The sequence below is a fragment of the Calliopsis andreniformis genome, chromosome 1, assembly GCF_051401765.1.
Source record: "Calliopsis andreniformis isolate RMS-2024a chromosome 1, iyCalAndr_principal, whole genome shotgun sequence".
In the NCBI taxonomy this organism is placed as follows: Eukaryota; Metazoa; Arthropoda; class Insecta; order Hymenoptera; family Andrenidae; genus Calliopsis; species Calliopsis andreniformis.
In genome coordinates, this window is record NC_135062.1 from 18,153,651 (window position 1) to 18,174,002 (window position 20,352).

The following is a 20,352-nucleotide window of genomic DNA, read 5'->3' on the forward strand; positions in this document are numbered from 1 at the left end:
GCAGATTTTTTTACCGTAAAAGACATCTGAACGCTCGTTGCATTGTCGTCTGTTTCCATAATAATTATCCTAAATCTAGTTTATCCTAAATTTCTTCATTCTTCAAAGCTATTAGGCAATAATTCGACTTGGAAAATATCCAAAAGTCTCGTTAAATAACTTCAAACTTATTCGGAACAGATCATTTTTGAAGTATTTCAAACGATGCATCTTGCACTTCAGATTTCATCGTGCCACTGCTAACCCTTTTTTCTCTATCATAATTTATAAAAATCAACTTATAAACGGGTACCACAGCATCGTAACGTTGACAGTTTTGCATCGCTTTACAGAGTTAAAGCGATTTGCTAAAGCAACACTTCGCGTACGATAGCCTGACAATTGCCTTATTGGAACAAGGGAGAAAGAGAGAATGAGAGCGTGAACGAACGAGTGAGTGAAAAAAAGAGAGATGAAAATATTTTGCGCGAACTCGACTACTGCCAGTTGTCGTCAAATACCAGAGAAAGTTCAATTCTCGACGACGATGTGTAAAGAGAGCAATAATTTAATATACACCATACTTTCTTTTTTCGTTTCTCGTCGCTCTGGACAAGTTACTATCAATATTAGACGACATTTTCTTTCGGTTGATATGCCAAAGTAGAAAGGAAGCGTAGTATAGTCAACTTTTTGTAGAATCTTAGCCATATTCATCGACTACACGTGTGCAATGGCTACGCCACAATTATAATTCAAAGATCGTGACTATTCGTGTTGGACTCCGGTTAGCGACGAAATTCCGAGGAAATTTGCAACACGTGTCAATTTTCATAAAAAAAAATTCAATAAATCATCGGTCGGAATCGTCGTTCATAGAGACCGCCTTATTTTGAACGATTTTCGCGCATACACGAAGAGCTTATCAAAAAATATATGTGTATGTATTTTGATGAGCTCATCGTGTATGCGCGAAATAACGAGATCAGCGACTTGTTTCATTTATCACGCTATATTGTGGAATTCTTCCTACCAATACGCAAATACTGGCGCATCCTTCCCACTTTCTGAGAAGAACAGTTTTCTAATTAGTGCAATCGTAAATCTAAGTGCCAAAATCATTCTTAGTACTTAAATCGCCTTAAACCCACTCGCAGCGCGATCTGGTGGCGTCACAAGTCAACGTCGTACTGCAAACGGGTTCACCGTCTCCACGTTCGAATTAAAAATATTAACCTTAACCGTAAAACATAGTCATAAGGCAGCAGGTAACTGAGCACCACCATCGTGCCTGCTTTGTACATTTCATACTTTGTATTGTCGATTAATCGATACCAATTTCAATACATCTTTACGTCTTCCAATTTTTACGAAAAATGGAAGAACACTCGAGCCTTTTACGCCCTTATTTCTTATCAAAACTAACTTGTAGAATACTACTGTGTAATCTTGCTCCATTATAATTACCACAACGAAAGCGTACGATAATAAAGCAAGAAAAAATATGTGTTTCTTCTTTTTAGTTGATCATACATACATACATGGTTACACGAAGCTACTCTTGCACATATATTACCGCGAGTTCGATAACCTATGCGTATATTTCCTCTTAGATTCTACATCTGATAAACTTTTCAATAAAACAATAAAATAGCAGCTAGTAGAAAAGATTCAAAGAAAAAAATAAAATGACTCACCGACTCTTGCACATGACAGCCATTACCGTTTACCGAACCAGGGAGCGAAGAAACAATTGCCAACAGGAATATTGTATCACCAGCGCGATGTCATGTCACAAAAATCAATGAATGACTTCTTGGTTACTGTAGAACTGTAATCGTGATCACATTAAACGCACAAATTAATAAGTATTCGATGACAACGCGATAAAATGATAAATACACATTCCCGCGTTTTCACATGACACGACCGGCAAACGCACAAGCGTAAATGCAAGCTGCGACAAGAGCGCCACAACGCAACCGCCACAGCGAGTGTACATGATAGACCCGACATTTCATGGACTTCCATGTCTCACCTTTTCAAATATCGACGAAAAACCACTAGTTTTCGAGCGCCCTCTGTGATTTTCGAGCAGTGAATGTAGGAATCGCATTGTTTTCATCACTGACGCTGGTAATGTAAAACCAAAAAATAGATTCCTACTATATCAACCAATGTACTAGGTAACCCACTAAACCACCGACTAGATAATAATCCTGTATACTCGTCTGTGACTAGACTACCCTCTTTATTTATCCCTATCATTTCAAGTAATAACCGAAACTGCTTTTTACAAAAGATATATTGTTGCCAGAAACATGTAAACCAATTACTGAATTGGGAGAGTAATCGAACAAAGAATAATGTACAAAAAGTTAATAATTTCTACATTACTTAATTAATAATTTACACGAGTAGACACTATATGTGATTGTTATTAACAAAATGTGTACCAAAAATTGTTGCTGAAATAATTATTTTATGGAAAAATTATCAGTAGGGAATAGGGTAGAGTAGGGTATACAAAAAAAAAATAGGGGTAAGCAAAAAAGAGGAGCAGGATACATGTAAAATAGGGAATGCCGAAGAGAGAGGGCAAAGCCCATGCAAAATCGGACCAACAAAAGAAATAAATGAAAAACTTGAGCAAAATTTTTCTTCTCTGATTGGATCTTCTTCTTCCCCGAGACAGTATAAATACCCCTGCAAGAGCATGACTGTCTCACTTGCCGCGGGTCCTCCGGCGGGAGCGGACCTCCCTGGGCATCCTGGAGGGACTCCTGGGACCTGACCCTCCTTGGACTGACCAGTGGGCAGCTGACCAATGACCAGTGGTCATGATTGATGACCGATAAGTTTTTGCTCAAATTTTCAATTTATTTTTTCTGTTGGTCCGATTTTACATGGACTTTGCCCCTTCTCTTCTGCTATACCTATTTTGCATGTATCCTGCTCCTCTCTTCTGTTTACTCCTATTTCCTTCCTTTTTTCTTTCTTTTTTTATATACCCTGTTCTACCCTATCCCCAACTGATAATTTTGCCCTCTTTATTAACGCTTATGGTTTAATATTTAATTATTATTTTATGACCTCATACAGTTTAAGTAATTATCGAATAAAGATATCAGATTTAGATGAATCTGATTAATACTTCGAATTCCTATACTTGTTTTACTCGACTCATGTCTTTGGCTTACTAGTTTTAAATTTACACTGTAAGATTTTTGTAAAGGGAGATCGATGGAAGTTTTTTCCATCTATCTCTCGTAGGTTTTTTCCTCGCAGCAACGACCACGTGGTGAAACCCAGATCATATCCATATGCTTTATATGTTTGTTACTAACTGATCAGGGCACCCTGTATTTAATTTCGCGTCGGCGTTATAATTTGAATTCTTACCACTCACAGCGCTGCACTCTTATTTCATGTGCAGTCGCTAACATTGAGCGTGGCACAAAAATGGTAATGGATCTTTAGAGCCCCAAAAACGTGGGACAAAAAAAGCATTGCTTATCCAGTCTATCCTGTATAAAAATAAGCTTAGAACAGAATCTCGTATCCTCTTTAACTATCTTGCTAATCAAGAAGTTGTAATTAATTGTAGCATTATTCAATATACTCTAGTTAAACTACAAAAAGTTCGAATTCGCTGGTCTTTCGACTTCATTACTTTCGAAAATGTTTCAAGAAGCTACAGACCAGAAATTTCTTCAGCGGACCGGAGTACTTTACTTTTGAAGCGAAAGTAACGATGATCGAATTGGAATTGAAGACATTAGGTAATCCCGGTTTCCGCTTTCCTTCCTAATTGCTTAAATCTGAATCGTTGGAAAAGTTTATAGAGACTAGGTCCACGCAAGCGCGTTCCAAAGCGCATGCTGCGCCACTAACATGCAGGTAGGTAAGGTTAGATTAGGTTCACATCGTTTTCCAACCCTCTGTTCATGTTCAGTACACCCCAAGCTATCATTGCGTGGGGAGGGTTTCACATCGTGCGGTTCTCACCCATGATTGCACGCGCGTACTTAACAACCTCACGCGTGTATCCGTACATTTCCATGTCATATTCGTTTCTTTCAGTATCGATCTGTACATCTCTGCAATGATTCGTCAACAGGATCGGTGACTTGAATTATATTTATCGGAATTTAAACGACTAAGTGTTGCATGGAATTTGCGAAGTATATTCTGAACTTTCTCTAGTAAGATCGTTTTCGTTGAATCATGAAGCACGCTGAGGGGGAAATGCGTAAAGAACTCCGGTATTACTGAAAAAGAGTTTAAGTGTTGTCGCGACGGTGGTCGTGCAGTACAGTGGCCGTGAAGATTGCTAATCTGCGAAGCAACATCGGCGGAACCATATAGAGCCATATAAAGTAAGTGTAATAATTTGCACTCTACAAAATTAATGTTTACTCTTACACCTGTCTGACACGTTTCCATTAGAGGATTGCAACCCTCTCGATATATAAAACTTTATTTACAATTCACATAAAATGCTTTGAAATGACCAATTGAAGAATTTAGTGAAATAGCGCAACATGCGAAATCTGAAAACAGATTCCAAAAGACTTGCGTATAACCTACCAAGCACGCACGCACACGTGAAAGAACGATCACAATGCTGGATTGGTTCATCGTGGTGTTGTCAACCACGTGTCGACTAGGCTAACAATAAAAATAAGAATCTAATATATAAATGAACTCTACCCTACAACCTGATTCAGCTGCTTAACATGCGTCTCGTACAAGATTCAACTACTTGTCTGTATTTGTTCAGCATATTAACCAAACGCTCAGGGGCATACACAGTACAGATTACATGCATGTATGACCCCACAAACTCAAAGGGTTAAGAACGAAAATTCCGACCAAACCAGGCAAAACCTTCGTGTATTTAAAGGTGAACTTCTGTCAAAATGTTTAATATCCCTAAAAAATAATCGAACCCGACGCACAATTGCAGTCAGTTTTATTCGCGGTAGCAAAAGATGCATAAAGGTGGCCGTGAGCGTAAAGAATGCACTGGAAGTTTGGAAATGACCAGTATGCAATGGAAGGGAAAAGAGTTCGTATATACAGAAGTGAATTGATGTAGAAGAATTTCTCGGTCCTGGCTGCAAGTGTAGCACGCGTGGCATAAACATGGTACAGGTAGCTACATATCCTGACCCTCGCAGGTGTGGGTGACATCTACGTACGAGTGGAGGCGATGCGCAGGCGCCTCCACCTGTAGATACGCTGCCGTACACAGAAACTAAATGCTAGATTTATCCGTCGGTGGAACAGAGCACCACTGGAGTATGCGGATCGATAGAATTACTTTCTTTTTCTCCCCTCGGAGAAGAACGCATCTTTATACGGGGAGCTTTTTACCAAACGGTAGTGAGCATTCAGAGCTACGGAACTGCATAGCGACGCGTATCTAGAAAAAGGGATCGATGAAATTACATATCCCGCCGAAGAGCTTAGTCTCGCAGTTTCACTCGCGTATTAGAACTTCCTTCCCCGTTCTTTTATCGTACCGGTTCCGTAAGGAAATGTTATTTCACAATCATAGTCACGACGATATTGCCCCATCGCGATCTTCTCCTCTCCACTGATCTTCCTCTTGCGTTTCGATATCAACGAACAAGTTTTTCGCGTGGGAACGCTTTCCTCGTTGGGAAAACGTTATTAATCGTGCGTTGGAAATATACGTGGCTTTCGGGAAGCACCAACTTTATGGCGGTAAGGGGGAGCGACGTTCACGGAAACGATCCACTTCCGCTGCTGGATGGGATTTAGTCTCGTGGAGAAATGGAATGATATTTGGGATAAAGGATTTTCTAGACGATGCTCGCGATTCAAAAGACGATACGAATATCGTTCCGAAGACGATCTGAAGATCGTCCTGAGTTTCGAATCTTCTTTACCACTTCTCTCCCAATAGCATTGTTAAAAGTGAAACAAAAGCTTAACATTTTGATAGCTCACTATCGCTAAATTCGTCGTAGAATATCGACTTCGTCGTATGTTTCACTTTCGAATCGCGAACACGAACGCGAAATGATCTCGTTAAACAATTTTACAGAGCCGCGATCACGAGGCAATTACAATTGCAATACTGTTCATCTCGCCGCGTTTCCTTCCTATTATCGTTCTCATTAGTGTCGTCGTTGTTTTCATTATCCTTATTATTGCTTCCCATGCTGGACGTCCGTTCCCCATTTATATATCGACCACACCACCACAGCCACCGCCACCCCCAGCCGCCCCCATCCGCCCCCATCCGCCCCCACCCGCCCCCATCCGACAGCGTCATTAACATTAGCATTTTTATGATTATTAACGGTCGTAAGCATTGTTATTTTCGCCGAGAGCGAGAAAACACGAGGGAAACGCATCGCGTCGCCTCGTTATGAATTGCATTACCTTTTCAAAACAGCAATGCATTATACGATACGCGGGTGCATGGAAAACGGTAATGCCACCCCTTCCAGTCCTCTCGAACTGCCTCTTCGTACGCGTAAAATGCGCACATGAAATAGAACGCATGAGATAGGGTGATACCGGAATAGAACGTGTGTTGCCGTACAATGGTTGTCGCCGGGTCAAAAGTTCAAAACTTTTGTCATGTAGCTACATGTGTAGCTGGACTCTAGGAAAACTGTATTGATCTCAAGCGAGCGAGCGAACAAAGTTCTTGGAGATTTAACGAGAGGCTCTTGGCGATGAGCTGCTTCCCAAACAATACTATACCCAGCTCCGACATCCGGCATTCGCCACTAGAGCCCGAGCCCGAGCCCGAGCCCAAGCCCGAGCCCAAGCGCGAGCAACGACACACACATATACCCATTTCCATCGACTTTTTCGACCACCTGTGCTCGATCTGTAATGTGTTTTTCAAAAGTGAGGCCAGAATTTTTCTCTACCGAGCATTCTAGTGTAGATTAATGAAGAATTCTAGGTTTTTTGCAAGAATTACTCTTTCCACATCGAAAGGATTAATGAATTATAGACTTTTTTATGGATCAGTCTTGCTTGTCTTCAGCAATGGAAGCCGTACTGTAGTAACTCACAGTCTTGAAACAGTGTGTATAATGCCTTCACTTTTACCTCTGTTCACGAGTCTCGAAAAAACCGGAAATGTCGCTGCCTTCTCAGGTTTATTCTTACCCTCCTAAGCGCATTTTAGCCCAGGGTTAATGTTCTCTTTGATCGTTTCTCGATGAATCTAGCGTCTGCAATATAGATACCAGTTTTTGCTTCCTAGGAATGAATTTTTCTTTCACGCTAAAACATTTCTTTCTCTATAATTATAACTTTTGCACCGCGTCTTACGCAATGGACTATTGCATATTTTAATTAACAATCCCGCTTCAATTGAAATTCAGAAGTGAAGAATCATAGTGTGAAATGCAATTTGAACTTGTATTTCACAAAGTTCATGTACGATAAAAAAAATGAACCTTTGTTTCATAGCGTTTGCGTAAGAACAGTCAACTTATACGGAAGATACATTGTAACAGTAACGAATGCATTAAATTAGCAAGTACAATGAAAGGCAGCGGGGTTAATGGCGAATTTATTGATACATAGATTGCAGAGATTTGTGGGCGAAATTTATTCCAAGCAATAGATAGTCGTGATTCCAGTCTAACTTTTTTGCTAGTTTCAAGTGGTATTAGTAATGTATGTATTTATGTGTACCTTGTACTCATAGTTGCACCTGATATCTAAAGGGTTGCATGAAACTGTGCAAAACTCTAATCATGTTTATGGGTATCATAGTTTTGTAGCTTGGCAAAGCTATAGATCTGTTCTAATTGAACTGCTAATTCTAGCTGGAGTGTTGTTTCGATTTTTCTATCTATGTATTCCTCTAATAGCCTCGATGTTTAAAGAGTCACTGAAAGCTTGAGTCTTCTAAAAAGTATGGTGGCTAAAGTAAGTTTGCGTACATTATCATGCTAGATGATCATAAGGGATGAAAAGAAAGAAAGAAAAGAAAGAAAGAAAAGGTGATTTTTCGAGTCATATCAGATTAGTGAACGACCCTTTTGCATGTGCGCGCTTGAAATGTATTCCGCCACCTCGCCTCGGGGCGACGGTAAAAGACACATCAGAACCCCGCACAGACGGGACGTGTCTTATCGATCCGTTCTATTGCGATGGTCATAACAAATTCATGGAAGAAAATACTTGGTGGTGTCGAGAAAGAGGCAAGAATACACATCACTCTGGATGAGAACGCGAACACTGATTTCCTCCACTACTGTTAATCGATACGGTCGCAAAAGTTTGCTTTTTTAAAAAGCAAATATTGATTCGTGGAATCAATATTCACGAATAGATCAGATCGTAGATTTCTTTTTTCCATTTCACTGCCAATTTATCTAAACATTCACTAAAACTGATAACATAGGATTACATCGCTAGCACTTGTACCTATACCCTAGAATTGTCTTTTATAGCTTGTCTTCCCTCTGACACGATTAGAAATCTCTATACCGGTATTATCGTGCAGCTATCATCTGGAAATATCTATCGTGGATAAGAATACACGGGCCAGTGACCTGGAACCATGGTAACCCGTGTAGAAAGCGATTTAAACAAAGTTCCAGCTAGTGTTATAAATACCGAAACATACTCACAGAGACAGGCGATACATATTTTTTCCCCGACTTTACGGTATAGCTTCGGCCGTGCAATGATTCCTTTTTTCCTTGCCGCTGAAAAAATAAACGAGGATAGACTGGCGGGTTGGGGTGCACGTTATATAGGGCGTAGCGTAAGTATACGATATTGCAAAGTCGTCGCAGGGGGTGCTTATAAAGCGTACAATGCATACATGCTATCTGACGTGCCTGTCGCTTGGTTAATACAGAATCTGCGAAATATTAAACAATACCTATTTTCTACGTGCAGAGATCAGCCACCGTGTAATTATTAGTACATCGTTGAATCTTCGGTTAACGTTGTTGCATGGGTAATTCATTTTCGCGATACTCACAACCGCGTGGGGAATCAGTGAAAGTGCTGACGCTGACACGTACGCTAAATACGTGCGCAGTGATAATACTGACAATTATGAACGGTAAAGCCAGTGGATCGGGAAGGACAGGAGCGTGTGACGATAACAATTTCGCGATGAATGTTCATCTGTTCAAGATCGCTTAACGCATCTAAATTATTTAGAGGCGCTTCGTTTTTCCATCGAATTCGTCTGGTAATCGATGCCGGATTAAACGTTGGTTCCGATTCCAAAATTGTGCTGTTAACCTCATCAGTAGAACTCGTTAATTCACTGTTTGATTATGCTGATACGATACATCGCTCCTACTAGTGTAGAGGTACACGCTCGTACCTCCGCGCATTCAACAGCTTTTGAAACAGCTGCTTTCGTTCTTCGTATTAAGCGCGTAAATATGACCAGGTTTTCCAATTTTATAGCAACCGGCATGGGTCAATATGAAATAAAATACTTCATTTCTTCAATTAAACTCTGAATCATGTAGCAATTATTCGAAATGTTTCTATTGCTTTACTTTAAATAAGCCTTATATTTAATGTATGTATGTATGTATGTATGTATGTATGTATGTATGTATGTACATCTAATTATTCATTTCTGTAGAATTGCGTCCCTGAGGTGCCTCTGTTCGTCTGGAAAAATGTAAGACGTATGAGTTTCAAAATGAAATGGGCTGACTGTAAAAGGAAAGTGATATCCAATCACGAGCAATCCATCCCCTTTTCGTGAACAATGTTTGCATGTATTAACAAAGAGAGATTTGTCAAACTTCGATGTCGATATTTCAATGTCTTCGATACCCCCAAAGACTATCGGTACCATCCCCCTTTTTTATCGTAATTCGATCGACCAATTCTTTCTTCGGCGTTTTCAGATCGTATGCCAAACCTAAAAACGCCATTAATTCTATGAAACCGGTGGTAGCATTTAAGCCATACGTCCCCAGTTCTGCGGCTTTGTAATCCCAGGGGAAGGAGTGATGGTAATTGTGCCAACCTTCGCCGAGTGCAAAGAACGACACCGTTGCGTTTTCCGTGGGCTTAACTTTTCTGCGGAAGAAAACGTATAGAATCATATTCGATGCACGAACTTATGTCGAAGATTCTAGGAACTTCCGCAACTGAAATTCATTTTCACTTAGATGCAAACTTGCCTATTGTACGGCCGATTTCCCCACATATGAGCGAAGCTATTTACGGAAAAGGTGGCGTGCAACGACCAGACATAGCGAATGAGTGCAGCGTGAATGCTTATGTACCACGTCTCGTTCCAGACGAAAACTGGTACCATTATTGGTAGGAAGAAACAGAGGGTCATCATGATGACCTCGTAATACCTACAATGGGACATCAAAACGCTGAAAGACAACTCACTATGGTAGATGTGTGTCATTAGTCTGATGCTTTAAATGTCTATTTTGATATCTTACTTGTCGAAGAACTCTATTACCGGATCTGCAGAAATATCGTTCATATCGACCTTACTGCCATATTTCTTAACAGCTGGATGTCGTTTGACCATCAACCATCCCATATGAGAAAAGAAAAATCCGCGATTGGCATCATGGGGGTCTGCCAATGTTTCCGTATATTTATGATGAGTTCTATGGTCTCGTATCCATTTGTAGAAGTGCGTCTAGGTGAAGAAAAGGTGTAGCGATGGGATCGGTACTTCACTTTTCTTCCTCCAACTAAAGAGAATTCTATGCGTCTACTTACTTGACCAGCCATGCAATACAAAGTAGCTAGAAAGATTCGCAGGGGAGTCTTTGCTGAGTAGGTTCTATGTGCCCAAAGTCGATGAGCACCTGCTGTTATTCCCAAACCAGCAGTAATTCCGTATGCAACGTCTTGGCGAATCAAAATATTAAACAATTCGTTTAATTAGAGATCAAATATTACACTGTATGTAGATATATGAAAGTAGATAATTGAAGTAGAAGCGGTACACAATACGGATATACTGACTCCAAATCCACGTCCAAAACTTGGCATCCTGATAACGGGTCACCAAACCGTAAATGGCCAGGAAATGAAGCACTGTGATACCAATCACATTTCGCCATATTATCGGTTGCCTTGCCAATGTCTGTTCTTTCGGTATTGGAGTTGGTTCCACATCCTGCTCCGTACTCTGCGGCGGCTTTTTCTCTTCGTACTGTGTTATCGTAGAACTATACATTTCTGAAATGAGCTTTTGCACCGATCAGTTTATGCTCCTAAAAGAAAAATTTCACGGTGTCAGTAAGCTGCAAAAATGTCTACGAGATAGCGAAAAAATCCATAATCTAAGATTCACCGCGTGAAGTTTAATTTTCGAATTAAATCGAGTGGAATTCGTAGACCAGTCAAAGAGTGCGACGTGTTCAGTATTCTTGTTTGAGCCTTACGACGAGTTTCCAGCTCAATCAAAAGTTTTGACGCATTCGAGAACGACTTCCTGTGGCGTATGATTTCAGTCCCTGGAGATTAGACACAGAGAGTTGTTGAGAAGCTGTTCCTCCCATCCCGTCTAATCGATTTTCGACGAAACCGGCCTATACGAGCTTAACAAAATATTATTAACTGTTCTTCCCAACAAAACACGAGCAAAATATGTTCGAGCAGATGTCCAACTTTACATTAATAATTCAATAAAACCGATGATATAGATGCAAGCACGTATGCCCGCCGCATCTGATCGGAGCATAAAGCTCGACCGCATATCCGACGTCTGCAACTTCCGAATACATTCTCTGCCACGATATTCTTTGATATATGAAAAACTTCCTCTTCCCTAACCGATGTGTTTGCGGTAGTTTGATATCGAACGAATTTATTCTTACTCCAACTGTTTGCGCTTACTTGTTTTAGATTTTCTAAAAAAAAAGTTCCTATTTGCTGGAAAATTCTCGTTTCAGCTGTTTTACATTCACAAAGTGAATATTTAAAATCAATAAACTTTCATTTCGTTTAACAGGACTGACACTTGATAGTAATTTAGATAATTTCCTCCATTTCTTGTCGCATTAGAACATTTAAGGACACAAGTTTGTTCCTTTCCCATGTGAAACGTAAACTGTACGCAGTCACCAGTTAATTTACGTGACAGACTCCACCACTGCAACAAAACCACGTTCGCTCGCTAATCTCTTTTCCCATTAATCGGTTGCACGCGTTCCTTTACAACCTCGTACACGCGTACGTCTTTCAAAATCTGCGAGCTGTGATTTACAGCGAAGCGCACATACCGAACGTTAAACTGAACCTATCGAGCTTTCTCTCGTAAGACACCATCTTTCGACACGCCAGCAATTTCCTTTTCGTTTTCCATGCGAAATCGTAAAAACTTGTACAGCTGTACAAGCATCGAATGTCAAACCGAAGAAGACCCAAACACGTGCACTTTGCGTGATAGAATGGACAAGTCGTTAGATTAAAGAGGCAAACTTCTTCGAACCGGACTTTCGAAATCTTCTAATGGGACTTTTTGCTCCCTTTCTAAACAAGTATTAGCACTTCCGATCAAATTCCGCAATTGCATGAACATTGTACAAATCTTGGTGCCCCGTCGTGAAAATTATATCCAAGCACGATTACACGAAGCCATAGGTAACGCTACGGATGACGCTTTGTAATTACCTTCATCTGTTAATGACACTTTCGCAACTTGTGCTATTATAGAGTCTTGAAGAGAAGCTACAGGGGGAATTGTAATTCATGATATACAACTGAAAACTGCACATAAAGGACATATTCTTGACTCCTGACTTCTGACTGAAAGTTTGTGGTACAGCATTGGCTAAAGAAAGCTAGATAGACCTACATAAAAGTGACTAATCATGTAAGACGAGAATCTGTATCGCGAACAAATAGGAAAGTTCTCTATCAGGGTAGAGTTTCGTTGAGGTTTAAGTAAATGATACTCGAGTCGCTCTCACTATAGGAACATCTTTATGAGAGCTCTTCAAGCTCTTTTTACCAATGATACGCATCATTTAGGTGGGCAGTTTATTAGCCTTTGACAAGAAGAAAGCACTTTCATTTTTATTTTACGCGCGTATTTCATGTCTTGACGATATCAGATCTGTGGTTATAGACATCTAGTTAGCTCATAAATGAATTGGTAGCAAAAGTAGTACAACTTCGATAATTATAATTTCGTAAATGCAGAAAAATCGAAAATAGAAAATCGAAAGATAATGATAAAATGGAAGTATTATATGTTTACGGAAAGCTGATACATTCTGCTTGGTATGTTTGTCTCGAAACAGGGAAATGGGATCTGTGAGTAAAACTAACATAGGTAGAGACTGCACATAATAACGGAGAGACCACCGTATCGAAGATTTCATTTCCTAATGCCGTATTCGTGCAATTTCGCCAAAAAGGATTTCAATCGCGAGCTAACGGACCATTAACAAAACTTTATTGGATTTTATCAACTCCGTTCTGACTCCTGAGAATGGCGGTGTTCGTATTCACACTTTTATCTCATTCAGAATGTTTTTAAGATAATTAGAATGAATTGTGAACGCGCAGGTCAGTACCACTTAAGCTACCAGCAGCATCTGGCAACTGTAAAATAGGATCGTTACTCGTACTGTCGCTTTCAATTATCCAAGTTACAATACTTTTAAGTGCAATGAATTGTACTCAGTTCCCTGCCGCAACATTTGTACTTCGTTAACACGGGTTTCAGCATAATGGTTCTTGTTTCGAACTATTTCACATACAATTTCTTCTTTCCTCTGTCCCCTTTCCCTTCAATTAGAAGATTGGTCGCGTTCTGCAAAGCGAATCGTTCGGTGAATTTTTCTAAATTAGAAGAAGCAAAGAATGAATGAAGTCATAAGCGCTCGATACGAGTCGATTCCATTAATTAAGCGATATTTATTCAGAATCAAAGATCGATGATTAATCAGACGATAGGTAACCCTATAATATCGGTTCATTTATTTGACGTTAATAGCTGTATGTTATCGTATCAAATACTCGCGCCAAGGCAGTGTATCAGTTGTCTCGAATTAACAACCTGTACATACGTGTAATTCGGTAGACACGCCGTAATGGAGCACATCATTTATCGATTACCGATAATTGCAAGAGACGTTACTGTATTTTCATGGCGCGGTGTATAGTACAGATTACAGGTCCAGTTTAGAACAATTACGTAAAGACAATATATAATCGAACGCACTAAAGTGTCTTATCAGGACTATCAACTTCCGAGCAAAGCATACGCTAACCGGTTCCTGTTTTTGGTATCCCTGTTGTCTTTGTTAGACACAGAAGTCATTGCAATTGAATTGAATCGCATTGAACCACTACCACGTTTGCTTCCATTTCCATTTGTTCAATTTAATGCGAAAGGGCAGAAAGCTTTTATGCTAATGAATGCTAGAAATAAGAAGAACGTCTCTTTTTCTAAAATTCATTTGAAAAACAACCGCTGTTGGCAAATTTTGAAGATTGCAGTAACATCAGTGACAGCGCGGCACTAAGAACGTGTGATGTCTGGCAGCAAAACGTTGGCTGTCCAGGCTCATCGCACACCGGTGCTTAAGTATCAGCAATCGATACATCTTGTCTGCGCCGATGTCACCAGGAGCACCGAGACAGGGTAATACCGAGTAGCGTCAAGCTGGATTCGTGTGTTTTCTACTCACCCGTTCTCACTCGACCTCTCACTGGCCGCTTGGAAAATCAGTTGAACACACAGGATGGTTCTGTCGAAAACGTTTCGCCGCGATTTCTGAGTCAGTCACGCACTTTATACAGTACCCCCTAATCCGCTGGTGGTTCGCTCATTATTAGAGTCGACCCATCACTGAGTTTCAAGGTTCACTTTGGAGGGGGAAGATGGTGACTATCTAGTAATCCTTGGCTTAGCCGACGAGCCACATGGTGGTGGGCCTGTCTGGAAATAGGGAGGAAAAAGTCGCTTCGTTGTTTCAACTCCTACTCCTTTTACTTCCTCCCCAATCTCCTATAATCTCCTTCCCTCGAGTCTCTCGCGTCCTTTCGACCGGGAGCTATACGTATGTCCTCGTATATGCTGTGCTACAAAATTCTAGAAGCTTAACTAACTACTAGAACTCGGGTTACGAGTAGAACATGTACAATTAATATACGAATTCTCTAGAGCTTCATTTATAGGATTCGTTCATAAAAGTGACCTCGTTTCGTTCAGAAAAGTGTAGCGAAGCTACGTTGGATTCAACAATTTGCATATTTCTGTAGAAAATAAAATTATAGAGCTAACATTTTCTGCCTTCGTCATTTTAATTCTCGAGAACTGAAATACCTACTTGTTCAAATTGGGTTCCATCAAAAGCATTAGGATAAACGATACGTATAACGCGATTCCCCACTACTGTGCCTTCAATTTTGAAGCAAGCTGTACCCATCTAGACATATTGTTATTGCAACATGTACATCTATACGTGTACGCGTGTCTATTCACTGCCCGTACTCGCACTTTTCCTTTTTACGTTCAAGCCATTTCGCATCTCGCTTATCCCCGCCAAACTATTGCTCTTGGCCGCTTCTCCCTCTTTCCGGATTCCCGTTATTTATCTAAACGTCGACGAAGCTGCGGGGAGAACGAGCTGTCTGCACTTCCGACGATGATTGAACGCGATTTTCTCGAGATTGTCGGAGTTAAATTTAAGAGACACGCACCAGGAGAGTCTATCAATCTCGTGTATAGATTTCGCATCGTGAAAACATTATTTCTCTCCACTTCAAAATGTCTCTTTCTTAGAATTCGGAAAACCATTACATATACAACAAATATGTAAACTCGTCAAACTGGCACATCATTTCAAGGTGGTTCCAAATTTTTTCTTTCAATCCTGATTACCTGAAGAACGAAAATACTCATTTTATAATGATTTGTATCGTCTAGGCATGCTCCAACTAATGCACTTCTCTATCTTTCGCGGTATATATTATATTTCTAGACAAGAAATCGCACGAAACTTCCACCAGCATGCTCGTGCATCTTGCTTATTCTGCGATAACTAGAAAGTGATGATATAAATGATAATATTAGGGAAATTCAAATCTGTTTTAGGAAGAGATGCAGAGAATGCAGTAAATATGTTGAGCGTAGCGAGTTAACGAGTGCACGCTAATTCTGATAAAAAAAGTTCCACCAAACCAACCAAACACTTGATGGTTCAATTTATTCAGAAACTTACTACTTTCACTACTTTCACGAAGTCATTTGCTTTCGAACGGACTACCCTTCATTTCTTACTCATTTATCTTCCCTTCAACTCTTTTGACAGCACTAATTACCTATTTTGCCCCCTTAGTCGTGTTTCTTTTTCTGTAAAAAACGTCACTTTTCAGTAATGAAATTCATTAACTGTGAAATATTACCTACTATTATTCGAAACACTGTTTCACCCTTTCGAGAATCATTCTGTTCTCTTTCTTGTGACAGTATCTAACGACAGAACAAATTGATTCAATGAAATGGTACAAGAATTATTCTTAGTACCTACTTATAATTTCGAATACATACTATAGAAATTGCAATAATTTCAAATTAAGAGTAGTTCGAAGAAGAGGATTAATGAAATCTCTCCGAAGGTGATTTCACGGTATTCTTAACCTTGAATTAGAAATTGCATTATAATGGCTGTAAATTAAAAGCCCTGTCAGATGCGAGAAACATTGCCCTAGATTTTGCGCGACGCGTCGTCGTACGTATGTACGAATTCATTAGCACGATGCAATTCAATGGCATAACGCTGCACGGTTTTACAACTATGATTTATTACACTTGCATTATCAAACTCATGCGAAACTTTCACTGAGCAAATGTTTTTCCATTCGTTCCCATTCATTTTCACAACCTTCCCTGATTAATTCTCTACATGTGTTGAATTTCTTGAAGGATAATTAGTACCAGATGTAATATAAATTCGGGCTTTTATGTACCGATTATTAAATATATAAAGAGTAAGGTGACTTCTAAAGCTCTTCTGTTATTTCCTATAAAAATTCATGAAAAATTAGCATTTTTATCTATAAAATTCATTTGAAAACACTTGTACGTGGTTGAAACTGAGACGAAACATTGATCGTTCCGGTTAGTTACCCACGAGTGCTTCGAGCAAAACTGTTGGAGTTTTTGCCAGGAGTCTCTAGGAATTTTACATTAACGTTACATATGGAAGAAGTCACGCTGCAGAAAACTCGAAAAGTAGAAAATAACCAGTGAATAAGATTGTACGTCCACTTTATTTATTCATTAGACTTATTTCACGTTACTCGATTTAGCACTTGATTAATACGATGGTGAAATATCGATGTGAAAATGCCATTTCGAACGTTATATATATGTATATAAGTATACGTAGGCACATAAGAGCGTACGAAGAAGAGTATTTCTCGCGGATTTAGCTTCCATAAATTTGGCGAACGAAAGGAGATGTCCCAGGAAAAATCCATTGACCGGGTAGGAGAAGCGTTTCCCCGATTTCCACGTGCTCCGTCATATCCAAGATCCTCGGCTGAATCTTTGCATAATGCCTGGTGATGATAAAATAGTTGGCTGGTTGCGAATCGAAATCCGAGCTAGACCTTCTGTAGGTGTACCCTGTACGAAGCGATTCCTACGGGGGTTAGGGAGCTATAATCAAAATGCAAAACTCCAGAGCTTTCAATTGCATGGAATATCGGAATATCTGGGCGAAGTGAATATCGAGTTTCCCTGGACAAGGTGAAAAACTGCGCGCGCGTCCCGTCGAGGGAGGCTCGAAATTCCTCCGAAGGCTGCTCGCACGTTCACTTTGCAATTTGCAACCTCGCGCCTTCGCGATATGTCTGCACAGGGAAAGAGGCGAAGAGAGAAACTCGCGGTATACAACGGTACATGAAAAGAAGGCTCGACTGATCCCGCGAGCTCTCCCTTCCATCTTCATCCCCTGCGAGCAGAATAAGCAATTCGAACGAAGTTCATCTGTATCCCGCTCGAAATCGTTGCATCAAATTTCGCGTAATTTGGAAAATTGGAAAATTGGAAAATTGTGCAATCACCAGGGACAAATGGGTCGTAAGAGACGATGGGACACGATTGTGTCGTGATTACCTCGAAAAGATTCGGGTAGGTTCATCCAACAGGGGTACACGTCTGGATCGTTTGCCACGTCTTTGCCATTTCCCTTTGTATGCAAATTCGGCTGTCACACGGAGCAGTTGCTCGACAGACAGTAAAAGACAGGTTGGCAGGAATTGGGGGAAGCGTTGCAGGGCATAGTGTAAATGCAGGGAGATGGACAAACGGGTGGGCAGACGCAGGGTGGTGACGACGGTGGGCAAACTTTCCTCCCTTTGCCGACAGACATGATGTCGGGCCTGTTCTTCCTGAGCTCTTTCATCAAAGCCAACAGCTGCTGCACGTGCGCTATTCTGGCCCAGAAATCCAGAGAGCTACGTCTGCGTTTGCGTTTTCTGGTCTGCGTGGCCTCTTCTAGTTGCTCGAGCTGGCGGCACATACACATCAGCTTGTCCGGATGAAGCGGCGGAATGATCGTCAAGCTGCCCCAGCAGAAGGATTCGAGGTCCATGGTGGTTAACTCGCGGAACTGATACGGATAATTCTCGTCTGTTTCCTCGCGCGCATAAAACGCTTTTCGTATGCTCATGGGAGCGTGAACCTCCGTGATGATGCACTTCCCCAGGTAGCTGATGCGCAGGTACATCTCGATCGTAGCCTCCGTTTTTTCTAGATCCTCGTCGAGCAGGGTGAACGTACCGCGCGTTGATCTGAACGATTAACGCCACTGCTTTAATTCGTCCGCGTGGAAAAGCGGATTTACGACCGCCTACCACCGACCCATATCAACAATCACACTCGTTGGCTGGCAAAGATCCCTTTATTTTATTTTATCCCTTAATTTATATTCTTTTCGCTTGCCTATCAAACTTGTTCGGCAAAGTTACAGAAATGGGAGAGGAAGGCGATAGGCGATAGGCGAGAGCACTCCTTTCGTTTTCGGTTCCAATCGGAAGGGGATTTGCATACGAAGGGGGAGGCTGCATAAGCTCGTCGAAACGAACCGGCTCAATGGAAGTTACAATAAAATTGAAGGGAATTTTTTGAAGAGGAAACAAGTGTTCGTGGATACGGGTCGGCCGTGTACCGGATTTTCGACACAAATGAACGGAGCACGTTCAAGCTGATACAGAGGGAGGGGTGGGTACATGGTAGAGCGGTTTTTTAAATTACATTAACCTGACCGGGTAACATTCGCCGTCAGGTAATCCGTTTCGCCAACGCGCATTTGCATAACGCCAGACTCGCGTATTTAAATGCATTTACCTTGATATAGGTTCCCGCTCCAGTTCGCTGGAGAAGTAACCTTCCAGTTCTTTCCGTTCGCGGAGGTCCTTGATAATGCCGTTAAGCAGATCGTCCACCCTGACGAGGGTGAAACCGAAATTCCTTCGTTTTTCCATCTCGAAATACTTGGCCACCTCTTTGTAAACGTACAGCTGCACGTCCACTCCGGACACTTTGTCCTCGAGAACCGCTTCCGGTACGGCGAACAACACTGATCTGCCGCCATAGAACTTCTCGTTCTCGTAATTAGATCCCCTATAAGAGTGATAATCTTGTCGATTCGGCATCAGTGACGTCCACTCGTCGTCCAGCATACGAAACATTACCATCGTTTTTTTCATCAGAGCTTCGTCGAATATGTCGACCCGTGGCATGTACAACTGTGATCAGGAAAATATACAGCTATCTTTTAATTAACTGTTCGTTAAAGCAGCTTCTCATCCATTTTGAATTATCGCTCGCGAGGAGAAAATAAGAAAGAAGCTTAGATACCTGCAGCCATGATGAAGAAAATTACAATGTATCTACGATGCAACGGTACTCACATTCTGCACTGCAATTTCCAGAAGTATCAGTCGGGAATCGTGCACGACTATCAACGAAGACATCGTGTTACCTTCTAGGTAATATATCACGCGTCCAATCTGTTTTACGCTTCCTACGACGGTCTCGCGTAATTCTTCAGGCGGTTTGATGTATCGCCGCTAAACTGTCAAAAGGAAAGATTCAGAAATTTTTAGTCGTTACCGAGTATTTTCCTGTAAATCACAGGGTTGGAGGTTGGAGCGTGTCGCGCTTTCCAATTCTGCGACATCGCTACCCCTCGCCCCTCGCCCCTCGCCCCTCGCCCCTCACCCCTCGCCTCTCACCCCGCGCCCCGCGCCACGGTACGCGGTGTCGAGTACGCCACTTGAGAAATAAATTTCATTTCGCTCCTAACTATCCGCTAACTTCATTCCTCTGCTCTGCTGGAATAATAGAACCAAACAGAACGGACCGCTAACAGTCAGCCAGTC

At 41.1% G+C, this 20,352-nt stretch overlaps 3 protein-coding genes across 5 annotated transcripts in view; 1 reads left to right on the top strand and 2 right to left on the bottom strand.

Moving 5' to 3' along the window:
• Nucleotides 1–3,972: 3,972 nt before the first annotated feature.
• Nucleotides 3,973–20,352, top strand: part of Fstl5 (follistatin-like 5) — a 32,964-nt gene continuing 16,584 nt past the window's right edge. For all 3 annotated transcript variants that reach the window (XM_076375588.1, XM_076375596.1, XM_076375607.1), the window contains exon 1: nt 3,973–4,358. The gene's annotated coding sequence lies outside the window, so the exon portion shown is untranslated. The remainder of the gene's footprint in view (nt 4,359–20,352) is intronic.
• On the bottom strand, nt 9,783–11,179 carry LOC143188097 (acyl-CoA Delta-9 desaturase). Its single transcript, XM_076392159.1, has 5 exons — nt 10,966–11,179; nt 10,717–10,847; nt 10,428–10,633; nt 10,152–10,334; nt 9,783–10,047 (listed from the first exon to the last, which is right to left on the bottom strand). Exons 1-5 carry the CDS (start codon nt 11,177–11,179, stop codon nt 9,783–9,785), a joined length of 999 nt encoding a protein of 332 aa, XP_076248274.1.
• LOC143183243 (uncharacterized) lies at nt 18,079–19,944 on the bottom strand. The gene is made up of 5 exons (XM_076384756.1): nt 19,882–19,944; nt 19,799–19,828; nt 19,316–19,716; nt 18,203–18,759; nt 18,079–18,155 (listed from the first exon to the last, which is right to left on the bottom strand). The coding sequence occupies exons 1-5, from the start codon at nt 19,942–19,944 to the stop codon at nt 18,079–18,081; spliced, it is 1,128 nt and encodes a 375-aa protein (XP_076240871.1).